Consider the following 19,230-nt stretch of genomic DNA (forward strand, 5'->3'; position numbering starts at 1 on the left):
ATATATCCTAATTGGATTTCAAATTTTTTTGTCTCTTTTAATGGAGTAATTGACAAGTCAAATTCCTTCTAGGTGAATTTTTATTTGACCAATAAAATTGTTTCTGATGCTGAATCTAATATTATTGTTCATTCATATGACATTACAGACAGGAAACTTTAAACAGTCACAACTTTTTGTCCTTATTTTACCTCATTGTTGATCTCATCAACACAGACTTCCATTTTATATGAAGAAAAAAATTAAAAGGTATAAACGAATCACTAAGCATTAGACTCGAACCATTTTAGTGAATCGAACTAAATGAATCGGAAAAAGAATCGGTTCATACATCGTCTTTGTTTTGGCTGCTGCATTAGCCAATCAGCAGACAGGTTGGAAGCGTGACTTAATTACTAGCCAATCATTGCGCGCAGGAGGCGGAGCTTTACTAGCTAACCCCAGCGCAGAGGGCGAGGTTTGGCGGAAAACGGGTGGTGGTAAACATTACTCCGTGTTCCTGTTTACGTCTGGCTGAAATTTCAGGAAAGAGAAGACGACAGTGACGGTGCAGCCTGATCCGCGCCTCATAAAGAGGTTTAAAAGTGGTATTTTGCAGTAAAACTTGCAGCACTGCGCCTGCGCTTCTCCTGTCGTCAGACAGGCCGTTTCAATGCATTACAGAGAGCCGTTATCACCGCGGAGATGGACGCCAGCGACCTGTTCTCGAGCTGCAGAAAGGGCGACGTTGCCAGAGTGAGGTAGGTGTGTGTGTGTGTGTGTGTGTGTGGTGTTGTATTTGGTGGTTGTTGCTTTAGTTGTATTTTGACAGGTGGGTTGTGTATTTGGTGGCTGTTGTTGTTGTTGTTGTGATTCTTGCATTTAGTTTTGTTGTTGTAGAGGGGAGTGTTGTTGTTGTGGTTGTTGTTGTTGTTGTTGTGATTCTTGCATTTAGTTTTGTTGTGGTTGTTATTTTTTGGAAAGACGCTTGTTGTTGTGATTGTTGCATTTAGTTTTGTTGTTGTATCTGGAAGGGTTGTTGTTGTGGTTGTTATTGTGGTTGTTGTTGTTGTTGTGATTGTTGCATTTAGTTTTGTTCTAGATGGAAGGGTTATTGTTGTGGTTGTTATTATGGTTGTTGTTGTTGTTGTTGTGATTGTTGCATTTAGTTTTGTTGTTCTGGATGGAAGGGTTGTTGTTGTGGTTGTTATTGTGGTTGTTATTGTGGTTGTTGTTGTTGTTGTTGTTGTGATTGTTGCATTTAGTTTTGTTGTTCTAGATGGAAGGGTTATTGTTGTGGTTGTTATTGTGGTTGTTGTTGTTGTTGTGATTGTTGCATTTAGTTTTGTTGTTCTGGATGGAAGGGTTGTTGTTGTGGTTGTTATTGTGGTTGTTATTGTGGTTGTTGTTGTGATTGTTGCATTTAGTTTTGTTGTTCTAGATGGAAGGGTTATTGTTGTGGTTGCATTTAGTGTTGTAGTAGTTATTTTTGGAAAGATGCTTGTTGTGGTTGTGATTGTTGCATTTAGTATTGTTGTGGTTGTTATTTTTGGAAAAGCTGTTGTTGTGGTTGTGATTACTGCATAATTGACCATGTTGTTGCTGTAGTTGTTGTTCTTGTTGAGTTTGCAACAGTTGTTTTTGTAATTCTTGCATTTAACTTTGTCGTTTTGTTGTTGAGTTTGGAAGGGTGGCTGTAGTGGTTGTATTTATTGTTGTTGTTGTTGTTGTTTGAAAAAAAATGGCTGTTGTGGATTTGATTGTTGCATGTAGTGTTGATTGGAAACATGACTTTTTGTGGCTATGATTGTTGTATTCAGCTTTGTTGTTCTGTTGTTTGGAAAAGTGGACTGTTGTAGTTGTGACTGTTGCATTTGACTTTGCTGCTGTTGTTTTTGTTATTGTTGTGTTTAGTGTTGTTTTTGTTTGGGAAATAGTTTTTTGTGGTTGCAATTGTTGCGTTTAGCATTGTTGTCATTTTTGCTGTTGCATTTATTATTGTTGTTGTTAGGAAAGGTTGTAGTTGTTGTTCTTATTGAGTTTGAAGAGATGGCTGTTGTGGTTGTTGTCACATTTAGCATTGTTTTTACATTTAGCGTTGTTGATGTTTGGAAAGGTGACTGTTGCATTTGTTAGTGTGGTATTTAGCTTTGATGTTGTTATTGAGTTTGGAGAGATGGTTCCTGTTATTGTTTTTGCTTTTAGCATAGATGTTTTTGTTGTTGTCTTTGGAAAGTTGACAGTTGTTGTGATTGTTATATTTATCGTCGTTCTTGTTGTTGTTGTAGTACCTTGTAACAGTCAGAGGTAAACTTGTAACTATGTTTTTTGACTCAGGAAAGTCTTCAGGTGAGAGTGTTTTGTTTCATTTCATTTTTATTTCTTTGTAATATGACAAGCTGCATTTGTTTTGGTCATTAATTTCACAAGAGAGGAAAAAAAGAGATGCTGGTGAGATGCTGGAACGATGTTTATAGCTGCTAGAATGCAAGCGATAACAGGAATTAACTTGTTTCATGGATGTTTCATAACATTAAATGTAACTTTAAACAGATTTTTGAAACATGTTGTTAATTTATTACAAAAAAATTATAATCTTTAGGAAATTGCTGTTGTATAAAAGGAATAAAACCCTCTGGGACTAATGATCATGGACAGGGTGGTGTAATGAGACAGCTATTGTTACCACCCCATTGTTGATTATTTTCTTAAAGCAGCATGCCGCTAAGCACTTTATTTCCTCACATAAGGAGCAGTAAGTCAGCAGCTGACACTGGCAGATAAGTGTGTTAGCACCCGCTTGGCCTCTGCGCCTCTTCACTGCTCTCCTTAAACCTGACTCAGGAAAAAAACATAAAACAAGAAAACCTTCCAAAGTCTACACCATCCATACAAGCTGTGATCTTATTAAAATGACTTCATACTGTCATGTTTTTGTTCCCTAACATTACATTCAAGCCTGATTCCAGACTCTGTGGTGATTAAACGAATATTGGCTTGTTCTTTTTCTTTCTCAGATACCTGGTTGAACAGAGAGATGTGGAACTGAACATAAGAGATAACTGGGACAGTACACCTCTGTAAGCCCTAAACCTTTTTTATGATAATGGTTAATGATAATTTGGTGGTTTTGACTGATTTAAAGGTTAAAAATGTGCTGCTTTTGTATTTCACTCTTTAAAAAGTCAGAGAGTTGAAAAAGTCATCGGAGACTCTGAGTTAGTGTTGGTCATGTGACATAATTATTACATCATATACTCTAAGAGCCTATCAGGTAGAGCCCACGTCAATCATATTATTTTGTATTCAAGAATGAAAAGAATTAATACTTCATTATCTTGGATGCACCACCAATCTACAGTTGTCGAAGCTAGTAGTAAAGAGCTGGCAAATGAACATGTGTTATCTTAACACCTCTTAATCTAGATACTACCTTGCTACCTAGCTAGCTGTTTAGCCACTAATTTAATTTAAGTTACATCAACAAGCGGAAGCAGTAAAGTGGACGATCTTTTGGGTCCCGTTCTCCTCTTGACTTTTTGTGTGTGTGTGTGTGTGTGTGTGTGTGTTTTTTTCTGCCCTAGGCAGATACGAATGTTTCACGATCGGCGCATCTTTGTGATTTTCTGACGTTAAACGCTTTAGTTACGTTAGTTTTAGTATTCTTTCAATATCACAAGTGTTACGCCTGATGCATTAAGCTTTTCACCAAATGATAGTAGTGTGTGTGTGTGTGTGTGTGTGTGTGTGTTTGTTTTCATATCTATTTTAAAAATCACAGGGCCCCCTGGTGGTGCGGAGGCTGTCAACGGCCTTGATGCTTTTTGAAGCAATTTTTAATTATTATTGTTATTATTATATAAAAAGCTTATGCTTTAACTGGATAAATTGTGACATACATATAATGATAAAACTATATTAAACAAGTGTCACATGATGATGAGTGTTTCATTTTGCATTTTGTGTGTGTGAAGGTACTATGCATGCCTCTGTGGACATGAGGAGTTGGTGCAGTATTTGTTGGCCAATGGTAAATATCAGAAGTTTGTATTAAACTAACCGATTTGCCGAATCTAATGATTAAATCCCACAGAAAACTGTTGCAATGATTAAATTCCTCATAACACTAATTTATTCCTATGCATTTTTATTAATTACTAGCAAGATGAATGATTTTTAGGAATAGTATAAGAAATCAGTATAAGAAATATCAGAACTTTCTATTTTGACTAAGAATCATGTCTGCTAAGTTGAAATTAAATGGCAGTGGCTTGTTATAGAAGGTCTTGTGTGAGGTTTTTGAGTTCTTGTGTGTCTGTGTGTGTGTGCAGGAGCGAAATGTGAAGCGAACACGTTCGATGGTGAGCGATGTCTATACGGCGCTCTAAGTGACTCCATACGCCGCCTGCTCAAGGAGTACAAGCGCATCACGGCTAAAACCATGCAGCGGGATTACTACGAGCAGTTCCTGCAGACGTGAGACACACACACATGCACGCATGTACGCTTGTACATCTTCACTACAGCAAAACCACTTGCTGCAAGTATGCAAGCACTAAAAACCACACTTAAGACATCTTCAGAGAAACGCATATTCAAATTATGCACAAGCTCATATGTACAGAAACAAAACTTTATAGTCAGCTGCCAGATTCAGAGCTTCACCGCTTGCCTTTAGTGCACTTTATTCTAATTATTTGCAGTAAGAGACACTAGAAAGAATATATTTATTCCACGGCACAGTTGAATACTTGAATCTGATTGGTCAGAAGGTGTGCATTGTTTTTGTATAACAGCACGGCTCGGGCAGCAGTTCAGCCTGTAACATGAACGACGGGTTTATATTAATGCACTCGTTCTAATACTTATCGTTTCTGTAGTAGCAGCTCAATCACATGCCAGAGGCTAAGACTAATAAACAGATTAAGAAATTGTTTTATTGTTTAACAAAGAAAAACTTGTTGATATGATGAAGGTTTTTGTTTGGAGATAATTATTTAACATTTATGGAAGGAGTCTCCAATGTCAATGCTTTGTAACAGTCGGTTAAGGATAATCAAGGATAATCAGGACAGAGGAGTTTATGCTTTCTGTTTTCTTGATAAAATGCTGTGTTTTAAGGGAGAGAGAGAGATAGAACAGGAGAATGCTGGTCAGGAAATGGCTGTTTATTGTTGCTATAACAAATGCAGACGTCCCACAGCGTTAATTGTAACTTTAAATGTGTCGTTCAATAATAAACTGTAATAAGCCACTGTGTTATAAGAGGAATATCACACTTCAGACCATGCTGTTATAACCACGTGGTCTGTTATGTGTACTTTCTTATATATTTTACATATTTATAATGTTGGCTTCTAATAATGGGCTCATTATCTCGCTTCAGTCGTTACTAGATTGTTGAAGTTGGTCTTGTAGCCAGCTTGAAATGTTATTTTATTGGCCTTTTTATGCTTTGCATGTGTAAATTTATGCTTAAAATTAGTAATAAAAAAAAATCTAAAAATAAGTTAGAAATAAAAATCTTTTATCGTGTTAGATCTTGCACAATAGTGCACAAATACCTGTCAGTATTTGTATGGGGTTATGTAAAATATCTGTGAAAGATTTCTATTATTTTTCTTTTTCTTCTCTATTTAAATTTTATTTGTTAATATTTATTCCTACTGCAGTGTTTGTGAGAACGTGCAAACTAAATTTCTTTGCTCAAGGAACCTTGTGCATGTGGCAGTAAAGTTCTGGAATCTTGAATATTTGTTTGGTGAGTTTGTAAGAATGAAAATATTATACAAATTGCTTATAAATATTTAAGACGTATAGTGAATTTAAATTTTCACTTGCTAAAACGTTGGTGTATAATTAATCTTCAGACAAAGCTGGGATTCTGGTGCAGGGTTAAAATGAGGCATTTGAACCAGATTTGCATTTTCCAGGCTTGAAACTAGCCCCGAGCTGGAGCGATGCCTCTCTGCACTGCACCTTTTTCTCAGAAAGGTGACTCATGAGACATGCAGGTTAAACAGGGAGTCGCAATTCACCTTTGCACTTGCAGCTTAGTTCCCTTTTGCTGTTAAATTATTTTCTTGTTCAGCTGCTGAAATTCTGGTGTTTAATCGGTAATTTTACTTGTTTACTGAACTGCTGTTTCCTGTGTCTGTGTGCAGGCTGCTGGAGCAGGGCTCATACAGCGATGTGACGTTCATGGTGCACGGCGAGATGTTCCGCACACACCGCTGCATCCTCAGCGCCCGCTCCGAATACTTCGCCCACATGCTGGAGACCAAGTGGAGGGGCAAGACCATGATCGCTCTCAAACATCCACTGGTGGGCGCTGTTTCACACAACACGCATTCAAAACACCGTCGCTCTTTACCAGAGATGTCCTGTGAGATCCTGTAGGATTTCGTTCTATAATCACTTAATGACACCACGCTGACACACAGCAGATCCAACCTCTGCGGTTGCTTGATTCATTACATGAAAATGAGAGATTTGCATGTGAATCCTGCTTTCACTCGCCAAGAATGGATGTGTTTGTGCAAACCAAATGTGGCACTAGGAAATAAAGACGACATGCAGAGTTCAGCCATGTTTTAGAAGGTGTATAGATGCAGGAAAAGCACAAAAATCTCCAAACTGTGCTGAACTCTAACTATTCAGCACTATTTCCTTGCACTCCTGATTTAAGCTTGTTCTGCAGATCTTAGGATATACAGTCAAGGGCAAAAGTTTGTGTCCCCCATTGTTTCTGGGTAAACAAAAAGTATTCTGAAAAAAGAAATGATACATACTGCAAAACCACCAGAAAAATAGTTTGAAAAGGAGCAAAAGAAAAGTCACTGTTTTATCATGAACCTCTCAGACTCCGGACCGAAATAAAAATGTATGACCTCTTCCAGCGTTATGAGATTTGTTTCATATGATAATGAAATGAACATCTGTGATACACACTAAATGTCTTATCAGTATAGATTTTAATTTTAATCTTCTTTATTTATTACTTAGGGTGTGCAAACTTTTTCAATCAACTATACAGTGTACATATTGTGGCGGTAACGCTTTACATTAAGGTTCCTATAACTGAGTAAAGAATAAAACACCAGTGTGCTGTTATAGGAAAATAATCAACAACGGAGTGGTGTGATGTGGCCCAGCACAAAGTGGAGTTCCTATTCCCACCCTGAAAGTTGATTATTTTCCTAAAACAGCATGCACCAAAGTGTTTTATCGTTCTTACACCACAGCAATTTATCAATGATTACAATTTTAAAATTATTAATATATGAAAAGTCATGTGGTTTGTACATTTATAGTTATGTTCAACAGCACAGTTGATGCAAGGTTTATTAATGTTAGCTAATGCAGCAAATAATGTTATTTAATGAAACCTTAATGTAAAATGTTACCGCCACTGTTACCGCCAAGCGAAGGTTAACTTTTCCTCGGCATTTCTGCGTAAATGAGGTCATGTCTGAAATGAGCCGAGACCAGCTACAAGTGCAGATCTAAAATGATCTTCCCTCCGGAGTGTGTGAACACTGGGTTGGGTTCCTCCTTAATGCCTTAATTCTCTGTTGTCTCCGTCTAGGACATGACTTCAAGGCATAGAAACGTGAATTCTCTCGCTGTGTCATTCTCTCCGTCTAATCTCGGTTTAATTATATGTGCTTATTACATACGCATGACTACACTGAAAACATGACTACACAAAGTGGGAAAGGGAAAATGACTGAAAAGAGGACTCCTTCTTACAGATAAAAAATTTCTTTTGAATTTTATTTTTCTGATCACCATTTTAATTTTAATTATGTGAAATATCAAATAATTAATACAATAAAATGAAAGAATTCTTTTATTTTTCTATTTGTCAGTAAAGACAACCTTGTGTTCGGATCTTTGCATACAGATATTGAAAGAAAAATTCAAGTTATGACCTGCATTCATTCATCTTCGGTACAAGAAACGCTTTATCCTGGTCTGGGTCCTGGTGGATCCGGATCCTATTCCAGGAAAACTGTGTGTGATGCGGTAATACACTCTGGATGGGACACAAGTCCATCTCAATCACACACAGTCACACACTCATTCACACATAAGGGCAATTTAGCATAGACAGTCTATCTACGAACATGACGAGAACATGGAAAACTCCACACAGACAGTAACCAAAGCTCAGGATGAAACCAGGATCCCTGGAGCTCTGAAGTGGCAACACTGCCTCCGTGCTACCCAAGTTGTAATTTAATGAAGAAAAAAACCTTCATACTACTCAGTGGGGTTACTAGCAAACTGAGATGTGACTTATTAGGAATGGTGATGTACAGACACCCCTGGGAGTTTAAATTATAAAACTGATTTTGTGTGTGTGTGACCAGGTGAACCCAGCTGCGTTCGCCGCCATCCTGCAGTACTTCTATACTGGTGAGCATCACAGGAGATAGAGAGGAGAGAAAAAACTTCCGCTTAAAAACAAAACACTATTGACGCTATCCCAGAGTTCTTCAACATGTCGTTTGTGCGCTCTGTGGCTTTGCAGGTCGGCTGGACATCGACGTGAGTTACGTGGAGGACTGCAAGCGTCTGGCCAAGCAGTGCAAAATCAGCGAGCTCATCGAGGAGCTGGAGGTCAAGTGCAAGCAGGTGCAAGAGTTTGGTGAGATGCTGCTGTTTGTGTATTAGTATCATGCACGATACACAGACACCCTGTTTCCACCCGGTTGTTTCATGTGGCTTGTATCTGGGGCGAAACCTGATACAATTTTAACCACATGTATGTTATAGGAAAATAATCAAGGACAGGGTGGTGTGATGCGGCTCAACATGAAGAGTCAATGTTACCACCCCAAATTTGACAATTGCAGTACTTTTCTGTCTCTGTCAGTGTCCAATAAGCCGGGGACGTGCGTGAAGGTGCTCACTCTGGATCCTCACGACTGGCAGCTGCAGGACGGCATGGCTCTGTTAGCCGACAGCGCTCTCCCCGCTGATCTGAGGGTGAGACACAAACACACCGGACCTGGTTACAAGTGCATACGATCTGTCTTTATTTGATTAAACTGCATGTGATCCGCTTTCTCAGGTTGGATACGGGCAGCTTCCTTTTGATTTGACTGACAGTTTTCCGAGCTACCCTGACATCTGCTTCCGGGTGGACGGTTATGACTTCCTGTGTCATAAGGTTAGGGAATATCCAGACTATTTTTAGTTATTTATTTGATCTGTTTGTTAAAAGCTGTTCTGGTCTTAAAAAGTACATAACGTCATGTTGTGATCATTTGATCATTTCAGTACTTGGCGGTGTTAGTGGAAGATCGTGTGTGTGTGTGTTTGTGTGTCCACAGGCATTTTTCTGTGGCCGTAGTGATTACTTTAAGGCATTGGTGGAAGATCATTTCAGTGAGGGAGAAACCCTGCAGTCTCTCCCCGAAGTTCCTGTCATCACCCTACATGATGTATCTCACGAGTTATTCACCAAAATCCTCTACTACATCTACAGTGATAACACACAGGTACACACCCACACACACACAGACATACACACACACACACACACACACACACACTAACGAACTCAAAGTTTTCTCCATTTCCAGTGACAGAAAGCAAGTAGTGCTAAAAGGTGAAACATTACTATGTGATATGGGAGTAAGGGGGTGGGGCATCCAGGGGGTCGTTTAAAAACACCTGTGCAACTGTCAATCATTTCAGATGCATACATCGATTGGCTTATCTGCTATTTTTATTAGGGAAAAAAGAAGACTGCTCTTTTCTTGCATATTTGTGTTCAAGAGTGCTGTTCTGAATTTCAAATCTGTTGTATAAGAGATAATAATAAAACAAATATAAGTTTATTAAATCTGTTTTGTAGACATTATTCTTACTTCAAGCTTGAATGCTCTCATTACTGACAGTTAGTTTATTTTTAGAAATTAGCAAAAGTATCTGCTAATAGAACAAGCTTGAAATTGAAATATTCAAGATATTTTCTCTTGCTATCAATTTTTCTGTTCTTCTTCATCGAATTAGGTTTTTCCTCCTATTACCACTTGACTCTGCTAATGTGCAGACGTCAGGCATGTCTTTCATAGTAATGTATCAGTTTCTGTTCACACATGAGCTCTCGTAATCATTTCCCAGGTATTGTACTGGGTCTCGTCCTGGCTTGTGTTCACACCTAAGCCCTTTTCAGCTGAGTGTTGTTAACTTATAGCATAAACGTGCATGTGTGAAAGGGGTTACTTAGACTAGTTGGCTTACCACTCTGATGCTCCAGTTAAAAGTTTCTAGGTATTACTTCATCCACTAATGATATGATAGGTTGGCGTTTAATTTATGACAACACAAACTGAGATCATATGTAATCAGTTTTATGCAGAAGTACTGAGAAAGTCCCTGTTAGTGCCATGTTAGCAGATGTGACCCAAGCACCAATCTATATAACTGAATTCTTGAATGTATCTGTGTTGTATGTATCTTGAATGTATCTACTAACATGCATGGAATACTGTGTGTGTGTGTGTGTTGCAGCTGTCCCATGATAGCGTGTATGAGGTGCTGTGTGTAGCAGACATGTACCTGCTGCCGGGTCTAAAGCGTCTGTGTGGCCGCACCCTGGCCGCGCTGCTCAGTGAGGAAAACGTTCTGCACATGTGGAAGACGGCCAAACTGTTCAGCCTGTCACGCCTCGAGGACCAGTGCACAGAGTACATGGCCAAGATCATCGAGAGGGTGCGTTCCACATGCATGAGTTGTCACGGCTGGGGTTTTGATCTCTTGGACATGAATATGAGCATGAATATTAATAAGGACACGGATCTGGAATCACCTATTGAAGCTGTAAATAAATCAAACGTATAATAGAAATGTGTGTGGCTCTTTGATCCTGAACCATTTGTGGTGTGTGTGTGTGTGTGTGTGTGTATGTGTGTGTAAGCTGGTGGAAAGGGCGGAGTTTGCAGAGCTAATCCGAGAGGATGCTGCGAGCGTGGCGGCGCGCCAGGAGACGGACTCCATCCCGCTGGTGGACGATATCCGCTACCACATCAGCAGCAGCGTTCAGACGTACAGCGCCATCGAGGAGGCCAACCAGAAAGTGCATGCTCTCGAGCTCCTGCTCAACTACATCGGCCTGGACTGCTGAACACACACGCAGGCTGACGCATAGGATAACACAATGTGACGTTACGGCTTTATTTATGCTTTCTGTGCACCTGAAATGAGTAGCATTCAGTTAACAGTAACAGCCGGGTAACAGCCTGATATTTAACTCGCTCTAATATACAACCATGCTGAGTGAAGTTTATTAAAAGCTTTAAGTAAGTTTACTTATTGTTTTTACTTTAGATTAGATTCTGTTATTATTAACCTGAACAAGAACCAGTCAAATATTTTTTGTGTATCCGTTTAGCATGGTTACATAATAATACAGTTACAGTGAAGTGAGGTATGGGCTGCACAATAATGCCTAAAATATTAATTTGTTACAATTATTTAAGCAGTTTAGGAACAAAATAGCTTTACTGCAACGTTTTGAATAATCAGAAAACAAATTAATTATCTGTCGCATTGCACTTTATAAGCCTTTATATATTCCTACAGATGCAAAAAAAAAAGAAGAAGAAAAAAATGCAATTATGAGCAAATGAATAATTTTTGAACAATGATCTATCCTGATCCAAATGAATAAATAAATACGTAAATAAATAGGTCACTGGAAAGATGTGAATTAATGCATCTAAAACTTATACTTAATGTTAACCAATTATCTTTAGCTATACTGACCAACATTGGAGTTAATTATGTTGAATTAAATGAGGAATCTGAAAGTCTTGATCATTTTCTGTGCAGCCATAACGTTAATGCCGTAATATAATAACATTACGCAAAAGTGCTTTCTTTTCTTCATCAGATAGTGAAGTCATTCGTAAAAAGACTTAAAAGCTTACCTGCAGGATTGGCAGAGTGCTATTAGTTAGAAACTATGATACAGTGAAAAACATATAGATTACGTTAATTTAAAAGACGTTTAGGTGATCGTATAAATACAAAAAATACACAAAAATAAGCCATTAAAGCATATATATGTGAGGAGCTTGTTACGTAATGCACCAATCAGTAATAACTGACATCTGATTGGAGCTAACCAGCAATTTTAGCTAAGCTCACTAATAATAAGAACTATATTATGTTGACGTAAATGCACTTATCTGTTCAGCCCTAGACATTAGAGTTTACCTACAGGATCAGAAATGTGTTATTAGATACAGATTAGGATTCAGTGCAAAATAAAGAAATTATGTTTATTTAAGACAGGTTGATCTGTTACAGTGAGATCTCGTATAATACAATGTTTGGCTTCTGCACTTATGAGCTGAAATAATTTCTGGAAAAGAAAAGAGGTCTCCAAATTAAGAGATGGGTTTGTGACACGCTTTCGCCGATGTGTTGACTGAGTGATGGGATTGTGTGTGTTGTGATCAGAGCTGGAGTTATCAAGCTTTATCTGTGATTATAATACATCTAACTATGTGTAGGTGTATAAGTCTGAATGCAGTCCTCACTGGCCTCTTCAGGTCACATTTTAGTTCTGTCACAGCTTTTGCACGCTTGTCTGTTGTTACCTGTCTCAGGTGTGTTAGGATCTGGACAGAGCAAAAACATGGATGTTATTCAGACTGGCCTGGCAAAATTTGTTTTATCTCAATTTTTAGACCTTAGAATTATAAGTTTCTGACAATTTTTCCTTCAAAAATGAGTTAATATCTTATTAAATAGTCATTTAATATATTATTTACATTCTGGTAAATATTTGCAAGTGGCTTATTTGTTGAATTCCTGATTCTCAATTCTGATTGGTCGATTGATTGATTGATTGATTGATTGATTTTAACATTTTAACATTAGTGCAGGCTGTAATTCAAATCACAGGTTGGTGTTAATGCGCTCATTTTAATTCGTTATCATTTCTACAGTAACAATTTACACAGGGACTTGTAACACAAAAAAACAAATAAAATCGATATGTTGAAGTTTTCTGTAAGGAAATGTTTATTTAGCATTTATGGAAGGAGTCTACAGTGTTGTACGTTTTTGGACACAGCAAAGACTTCAGGGTGGAGGACTTTGTGTTTTGCGACCATTCTTTAATGAATAAATAATTGCAATATTTGGCAAATTGCTGTGATAGAAGAGGAATAAAACAATTTGAGACAAGCTGTTATTGGAAAGTAATAAATGTATTAAAATCACAGAATTGTCAGAACCTTATAATTTGTTTAACTAACATTATTTAGTTAACATGAACCTTATAAATCCAAGGTCTTGATTTATTAAGCTGTGCAATATTATATAACAGTCTTACATTTGAGATGTTTATCTGGGTCTGGTGCTAAGCTTTTGTTTTACTTTAGTGGTTTTATTTATTTTTTTTAATAGTTCTTCAGTATCACTCTGTGGTCGTTTCAAAGAAACAGTGTAGCATGAAAAATGAAATTTACACCCTCGTCCAAATGTAGTAGACCAGCTGAGGCACTTTTTCCCCCTTTTTTCCACTGGGGTTATGAGTCTAATGTTGCTAAGAAGTAAGACCCACCAGTTTAATCTCATGTAAACTGCATGAAACATCACACACTTGCCTCAAAATACTTTTTCTGGCTCAGTAATACAGTTTGTTGATGTACAATTTAATGAAATGGCATGAGATGTCTTGCCTGTTTAATAACATAAGTTAAGAAACCACATAAGCAAGTCTGTTTATGAGCAGTGCTAATCTGGTAGCTATTAGGTCTCCTTAGTTGTTAGCAACATTAGCCTTTTAGATGAAGTAAACGTCATAAGGCTGATTGACTACACTGGGAAGAGTAACAGTGTGTAAATTAAATTCTTCACTAAACTCTTTCTTGAAAAGTCCAGACTATAATGTCTCATTGGCTTTGTTTTTGTATGTGTGTGTGTGTGTGTGTGTGTGTGTGTGTGAGAGAGAGAGAGAGAGAGAGAGAGAGAGAAAGAATGAGTGTGCTGGAGGTTAATAGTGTGTCCAAGGACAGTTTTGGTCCAGAGTTGATGCAGAATGCGCACTAATTCCTCAATAGCAGTAATATTTTCACACTGGCATGAAATTAGTTTTGTGTGTATAAAAACAGAATGCATAGAAGCAAATAAATAAGTGTTATAAAAAGCAAACCTGTTTGGATTTGTGTTTGGTAATGTCCTCCTAAAATATTAATGCCCAGATGCAGTACTTGTATTATTTCTACAGGGGGCGCTATATACATACGCTGCACTTTCAGCACATTCTAGTACTTCAGTGGGTACTGACATTCTATCTGAGGCAAACGTAAATCATTAAGCACAGTTTTAGCTTGCAATTTAAAAAAAAAAAAAAACTGTTCTTTTGTGAATTTCAAACACCATTCAGCTCCATGGCGATTGGGCCTTAGAGGTTTGAAAATCTAATTATATTGGATAGCTGTGTAGTAATACAGTATGTTTAATACAGTCTGGATATTATTTATTCAATTTGCACATATTTTAAAGCAGCTTTACCAATGAGGCAGAGTCCAGCCGTTGCACAGAGCAGAGTAGTTGAGGCGGGTTATGGGATTTTCTCCAGGGACCCAATAGTGGTCTTTGGCAGTAGCAGGTTTTAAAATTGACAAAAACATGTTTTGAAGCCCAAAAGTTGTTTGTATTAAAGAATAAATTGCTTGATGTTATGGTTTCAACCATTCGTGCTTCACTTCTTTGCCATGTTAAAACTGAGTTTCATGGTCTGCATTTGGAACATGATTGGCTCTTTTATGTTGTGATGCAATAACACTTGTGGATCACATGTTTAATATGACAGGTCCAGTCACAACAGCTTTTTGTGAAATTTTACATGCAAAATTATCTTTGTTTCAGTGAAATTCAACAGTTTCAAGGCACCTACTGGGAAAAATACTGTCCATGTGAAACTTCTCACTGAGTTTAATTTTGGTGAAGTATAAAGTTGCATAGCTGCTCTGGCTGCTTTAATCTCTAAAAGAGTGGTCATCTTTTTTTTCTCCTTTTGAAATGGGTGACAGGGTTATACTGAACACAGAAGACAGTACAAAAACTTTGATGTTAGCACAAAGATGTGGTTTTAATAGTTTTGGTACTACTGGAGGTAGCATGTGTTCAAACAATACTTCAGATCTATCCTGAAAACAACTGAAAATTGGCTTTTGTCCCAAAAATGTACATTTATGTATAAAATTGATTATGAAAAAACGATCAATCCTTTTTTAATTTATGGAATCATAATAAAATCTTTATCCAATAGAGAAAATTTCTTTAACAGAAGGTCTCACACAAAAACACAGCAGTGTTTCTTCATATTGCATCTGCAGCACAGAAGCTCCAAAATGGAGTATGTGCTAATTCTAGCAGTGAGACAGTATGAGATTTTATATAACGATAAATTTATTACCTGACTATAAATTATTTCACCAAAAAAAACAAAAAAAAAAAAACAAGAGGAATACAGTCAATCAGGAGGCAGGGTTATGTAGTGTAATTATCTTTTATTTTTGTGTTTTTATCTTTTATAGCTGGTGAGGTATCTAGTTGCTAGCAACTAATTTAGACAGATTAGCATGTGAGGCAGATTGGCAACAAACTCCTCAATGTATAAAACTTTATTTAAAATGTAGGATTTGATTTGGTGCCCCTAAAGTAACTGAGAAAAAATGAATTGCATTTACAAACCAGAATTTATTCTTGAACTTGAAAACTAGCATGCTAAGTCACAGAAGTTTATTTGCTAACTGCAGCAAAATGGACTACAGAGGATTAATAAATTTCCCATATATATTCCTGAAAAATAAATACTCAAATACTTGAATAAGCAAGTATTCAAATACATTTCTTGACAATAATTAATTTAAAAATGATTATATGGTTTATTTATTGATTTAAACCTCATAATCTTTCAGTCAGTAGTGCTAAACCTTAACCACTGAGCTGCCATTTTTTATTAATGTTTCTCACTAGAAGAAAATAACCTGGAAAAATGTGTAGAACATCTTCAAAAATAATGGTTTAATAAAGCCATTGCCTCCTCACAAGTGGATTACATGGCTGAGAAAACCACTCTGGAAAACTGCTTCACAGTCCGGAGTGCTTGTTTGTTTTATAGACACTCCCCAGTGCCCCTTCATTCTGCCCTCTCAGTCTGAAATCAATCACCTCGCAGCAAGATTATTATGCCATGAGCAACAAAATCAACAACATGAAACACAGTAAATCCAGAATCAACACTGGTAGAGCATTTCCAAGATGGAGTCATTTATTCCTGCTGAAGGAGGTGAAGCTGGACACAGAATTAACAACGTTAAAAAAGGACTCTTGACCATCCTTGTCAATAATTATGAGCCAATTTTCACCTGCTTATAGAGTTGTAACTTGGCTTTCAAGCAGCTGAATGATCTGTGTTTTAACTAGCAATGCTCGCATGCTAATACCTGAGCTTAGAGCTCATCAGAGCTTATTCCAAAGAAAAAGGTACTCATGAACATTCTCATTAATCAATATTGGCCAACTTTTGCATGTTTATAATGTTATAACTTTGAAAAGTTGAATGTCAAAGTGCACTTGAAAGTGCTCAAATTTTAACAAATGCAACTTTAAAGAAATTATTGCTTTTGACTTAACTTTAACAATGTTGTTTTTACTTTTCAGCTTTGTTACAGCAGTCTATCAAGTGCTGAAATTCACTGAAATTAAATTGAGTCTTGACTTTAAGGTGCCTTTATGTGTGTGTGGGTAGAATTTCTGCTGTGGTTGGGTGTACTTACTTTTTCACATCAACCACTTTTCCATCCCCCTACATATACAACACATGAACATTTCCCAATAATCTTAATAACAACACACACACACACACACACACACACACACACACACACACTTGTATAGACAGATGAATTGCCCTCACAACGTTTTTTATGTTTCTAGGCGACAGGAGTGAGAGGATCTCCATGGCAACAGGCTTGAGAAGAGACGGAGTGAGAGGTTGACGGAGCAGAATTTCCATTCTCTGACATACATTCTCGGCAGTGTGTGTGTGTGTGTGTGTGTGTGTGTGTGTGTGTGTGTGTGTGAGACGAACCAGCACAGAAACAAGTAAGATAAGCAAGCAGACAGTTGTGCAAGTCTCTGTAATGTGAGGCCTGTAAACCAATACACCCCATTCTCCCAATCCTCTAAATACTCACACACACACACACACACACACACACACACACACACACACACACTGATCCTTTCTCTGATAAACTCACTATTTCCAAAACATAAAGACAACCTCAGGTGTGAGCAGAGCTACGAGTTCCCTTTTGAGTCTGGTTCCTTTCACGATTTCTTCTTCATGTTGTTTCCTTGCTGCTGTCGCCTCAGGCTTGTTCACTAGGGATCTAAATCTACATCCGGATTTCTGTAAAGCTGCTTTGTGACGATATCTACTGTTTAAAAAAATATGCTAACATTTTAAGGTTCTAATAGACCAGAAGTGTTGATTACTTTTCTGTAGCAGCAGCTTTGACAGTACTTACAGCTGCAACACAAATCACAGGTTTATATTAATGCACTTGTTCTAACACGTTATCGTTTCTATAGTAACAGTGTACACAGGGACTTGTATGGTGGATGCTGCACATAATCTAAGACTAATAACAAATAAAAAACCACATTCTTATTTAATAAAGAAAAACATAATCTTTGATACGGTGATGTTTTCTGTAAAGACATGTTTATTTAATAAACATTGAAGGAGTCTCCACTGTCAGCAATTTGTAATAGTCAGTTACAGAGTTTTCTGGTACGGATACTGATACTGTTTTATGGTATCTTGGTCACATGACAAGCTGCATTTTTTTTTTCCAAGAGAGAAAAAAAGAGAGGCTGATGAGAGAACGTCTCACTAGCCTCTACAGCTCTATAACGTAAGTGATAACAGAAACATTAAACATAACTATAAATGGATAAAAAGTACAACGTGTCATTCTATAATAAATAAATAAATTGTAATTCTTGTTAAATTTCTGTGGTAGGAATAAAACACTCAAGGATGTGCAGTCATAGGAAAATAATCAACCTTGGTAACAGTAGCAACAATAACTCCGCCCCATTTTCGATTTTTGTCCTATAATAGCACACCCTGCAAGTGTTTTATTCCTTACTTATTCAACACATCCACGAATTTGTGATAGAAGGAGAGGTGGTCAGAGATGTGTTGAGGTCAGTGATCCTTTTGCATGTGCTAAACTGGCTTTGGTTGATCTGGCTCTAAGACCTGCACTGACAGGGGGTTTAATCCGGCTAATGAGGCACAGGAACACTGCTGATTTCATCCTTATTGATTAGTCTATAGCTTCCAGAAGGACATTCTTTTCCTTACAGAGATCTTAAAGGAGGGACAATACTATGATGTGGATAATAAGCTTATGTCTTATGTTAAAATTCACATCATTGAGTGATCTTTCGTCCCTGATCTGTATATTAGATATTCCGTGATACTGTTATCCTCTCAGAAGTAGCTACATTTTTTTTAAATTATTATTTAAAAAATCGAATTTGACATAAAACTATGGCAAGACAGCATGGTTGTCATGATTGACTTTGAGACAGAGCTGCAGTTTTGTGCTTTTCCTGTCTTTCAGATTTAAATATAGGACTCAAATTGCAGACAATTCTGAGCCGGATGTAGCCGAGTTTGGGTCAATTGCAAGTGTGTTATGGGCCAAAAGCTGTAGGCAGCTAATTTAAGGTTCTTACTGTATTCAGGATCTGGTTGAATGCAACCAACCATATTTAATGCTTGGGCAATATTTCTATTTTTGGGCCCAAAAAAATAGGACTTCTTTGAACTTGGTGAAAAAGGTGAAAATGTTAATATGTATATGCAGCAGTGAGGTACTATATTTGAAAAAGCAGAAAAGCACGTCGGCTTCAATCGGAGTCAGACTCAAGCCTGAGCATGTAAAAAGTTTAAGCAGGATTTTTCACTCATACAAAAAACCTTTGGCTGTGAGGGTATGTTTTATTCTGCCCCTGTTCCCATACTATGATTGAGACATTAATCAGTTTGCATGAGGCTAAACTGAAAGCTGTAAGCTCACTTTAACCGTTAGCAGGCAGCTCGTTTAAATGTGCTAGCATGGCACAATTATTCCCCTGATTGAAAAACCAGTATTAGGTTTTATTTTATCTGGCAATTTATCTGCTATTAAC

General features: G+C 37.4%; 1 protein-coding gene across 1 annotated transcript; it reads left to right on the forward strand.

Moving 5' to 3' along the window:
- Nucleotides 1–470: 470 nt before the first annotated feature.
- abtb1 (ankyrin repeat and BTB (POZ) domain containing 1) lies at nt 471–14,160 on the forward strand. The gene is made up of 12 exons (XM_026928566.3): nt 471–740; nt 2,997–3,059; nt 3,954–4,009; nt 4,311–4,455; nt 6,144–6,303; nt 8,355–8,400; nt 8,516–8,632; nt 8,861–8,973; nt 9,059–9,157; nt 9,321–9,488; nt 10,507–10,707; nt 10,913–14,160. The coding sequence occupies exons 1-12, from the start codon at nt 685–687 to the stop codon at nt 11,117–11,119; spliced, it is 1,431 nt and encodes a 476-aa protein (XP_026784367.1). The 5' UTR covers nt 471–684; the 3' UTR covers nt 11,120–14,160.
- Nucleotides 14,161–19,230: the final 5,070 nt, after the last annotated feature.

Source organism: Pangasianodon hypophthalmus, chromosome 8, assembly GCF_027358585.1.
Source record: "Pangasianodon hypophthalmus isolate fPanHyp1 chromosome 8, fPanHyp1.pri, whole genome shotgun sequence".
Taxonomy (NCBI): domain Eukaryota; kingdom Metazoa; phylum Chordata; class Actinopteri; order Siluriformes; family Pangasiidae; genus Pangasianodon; species Pangasianodon hypophthalmus.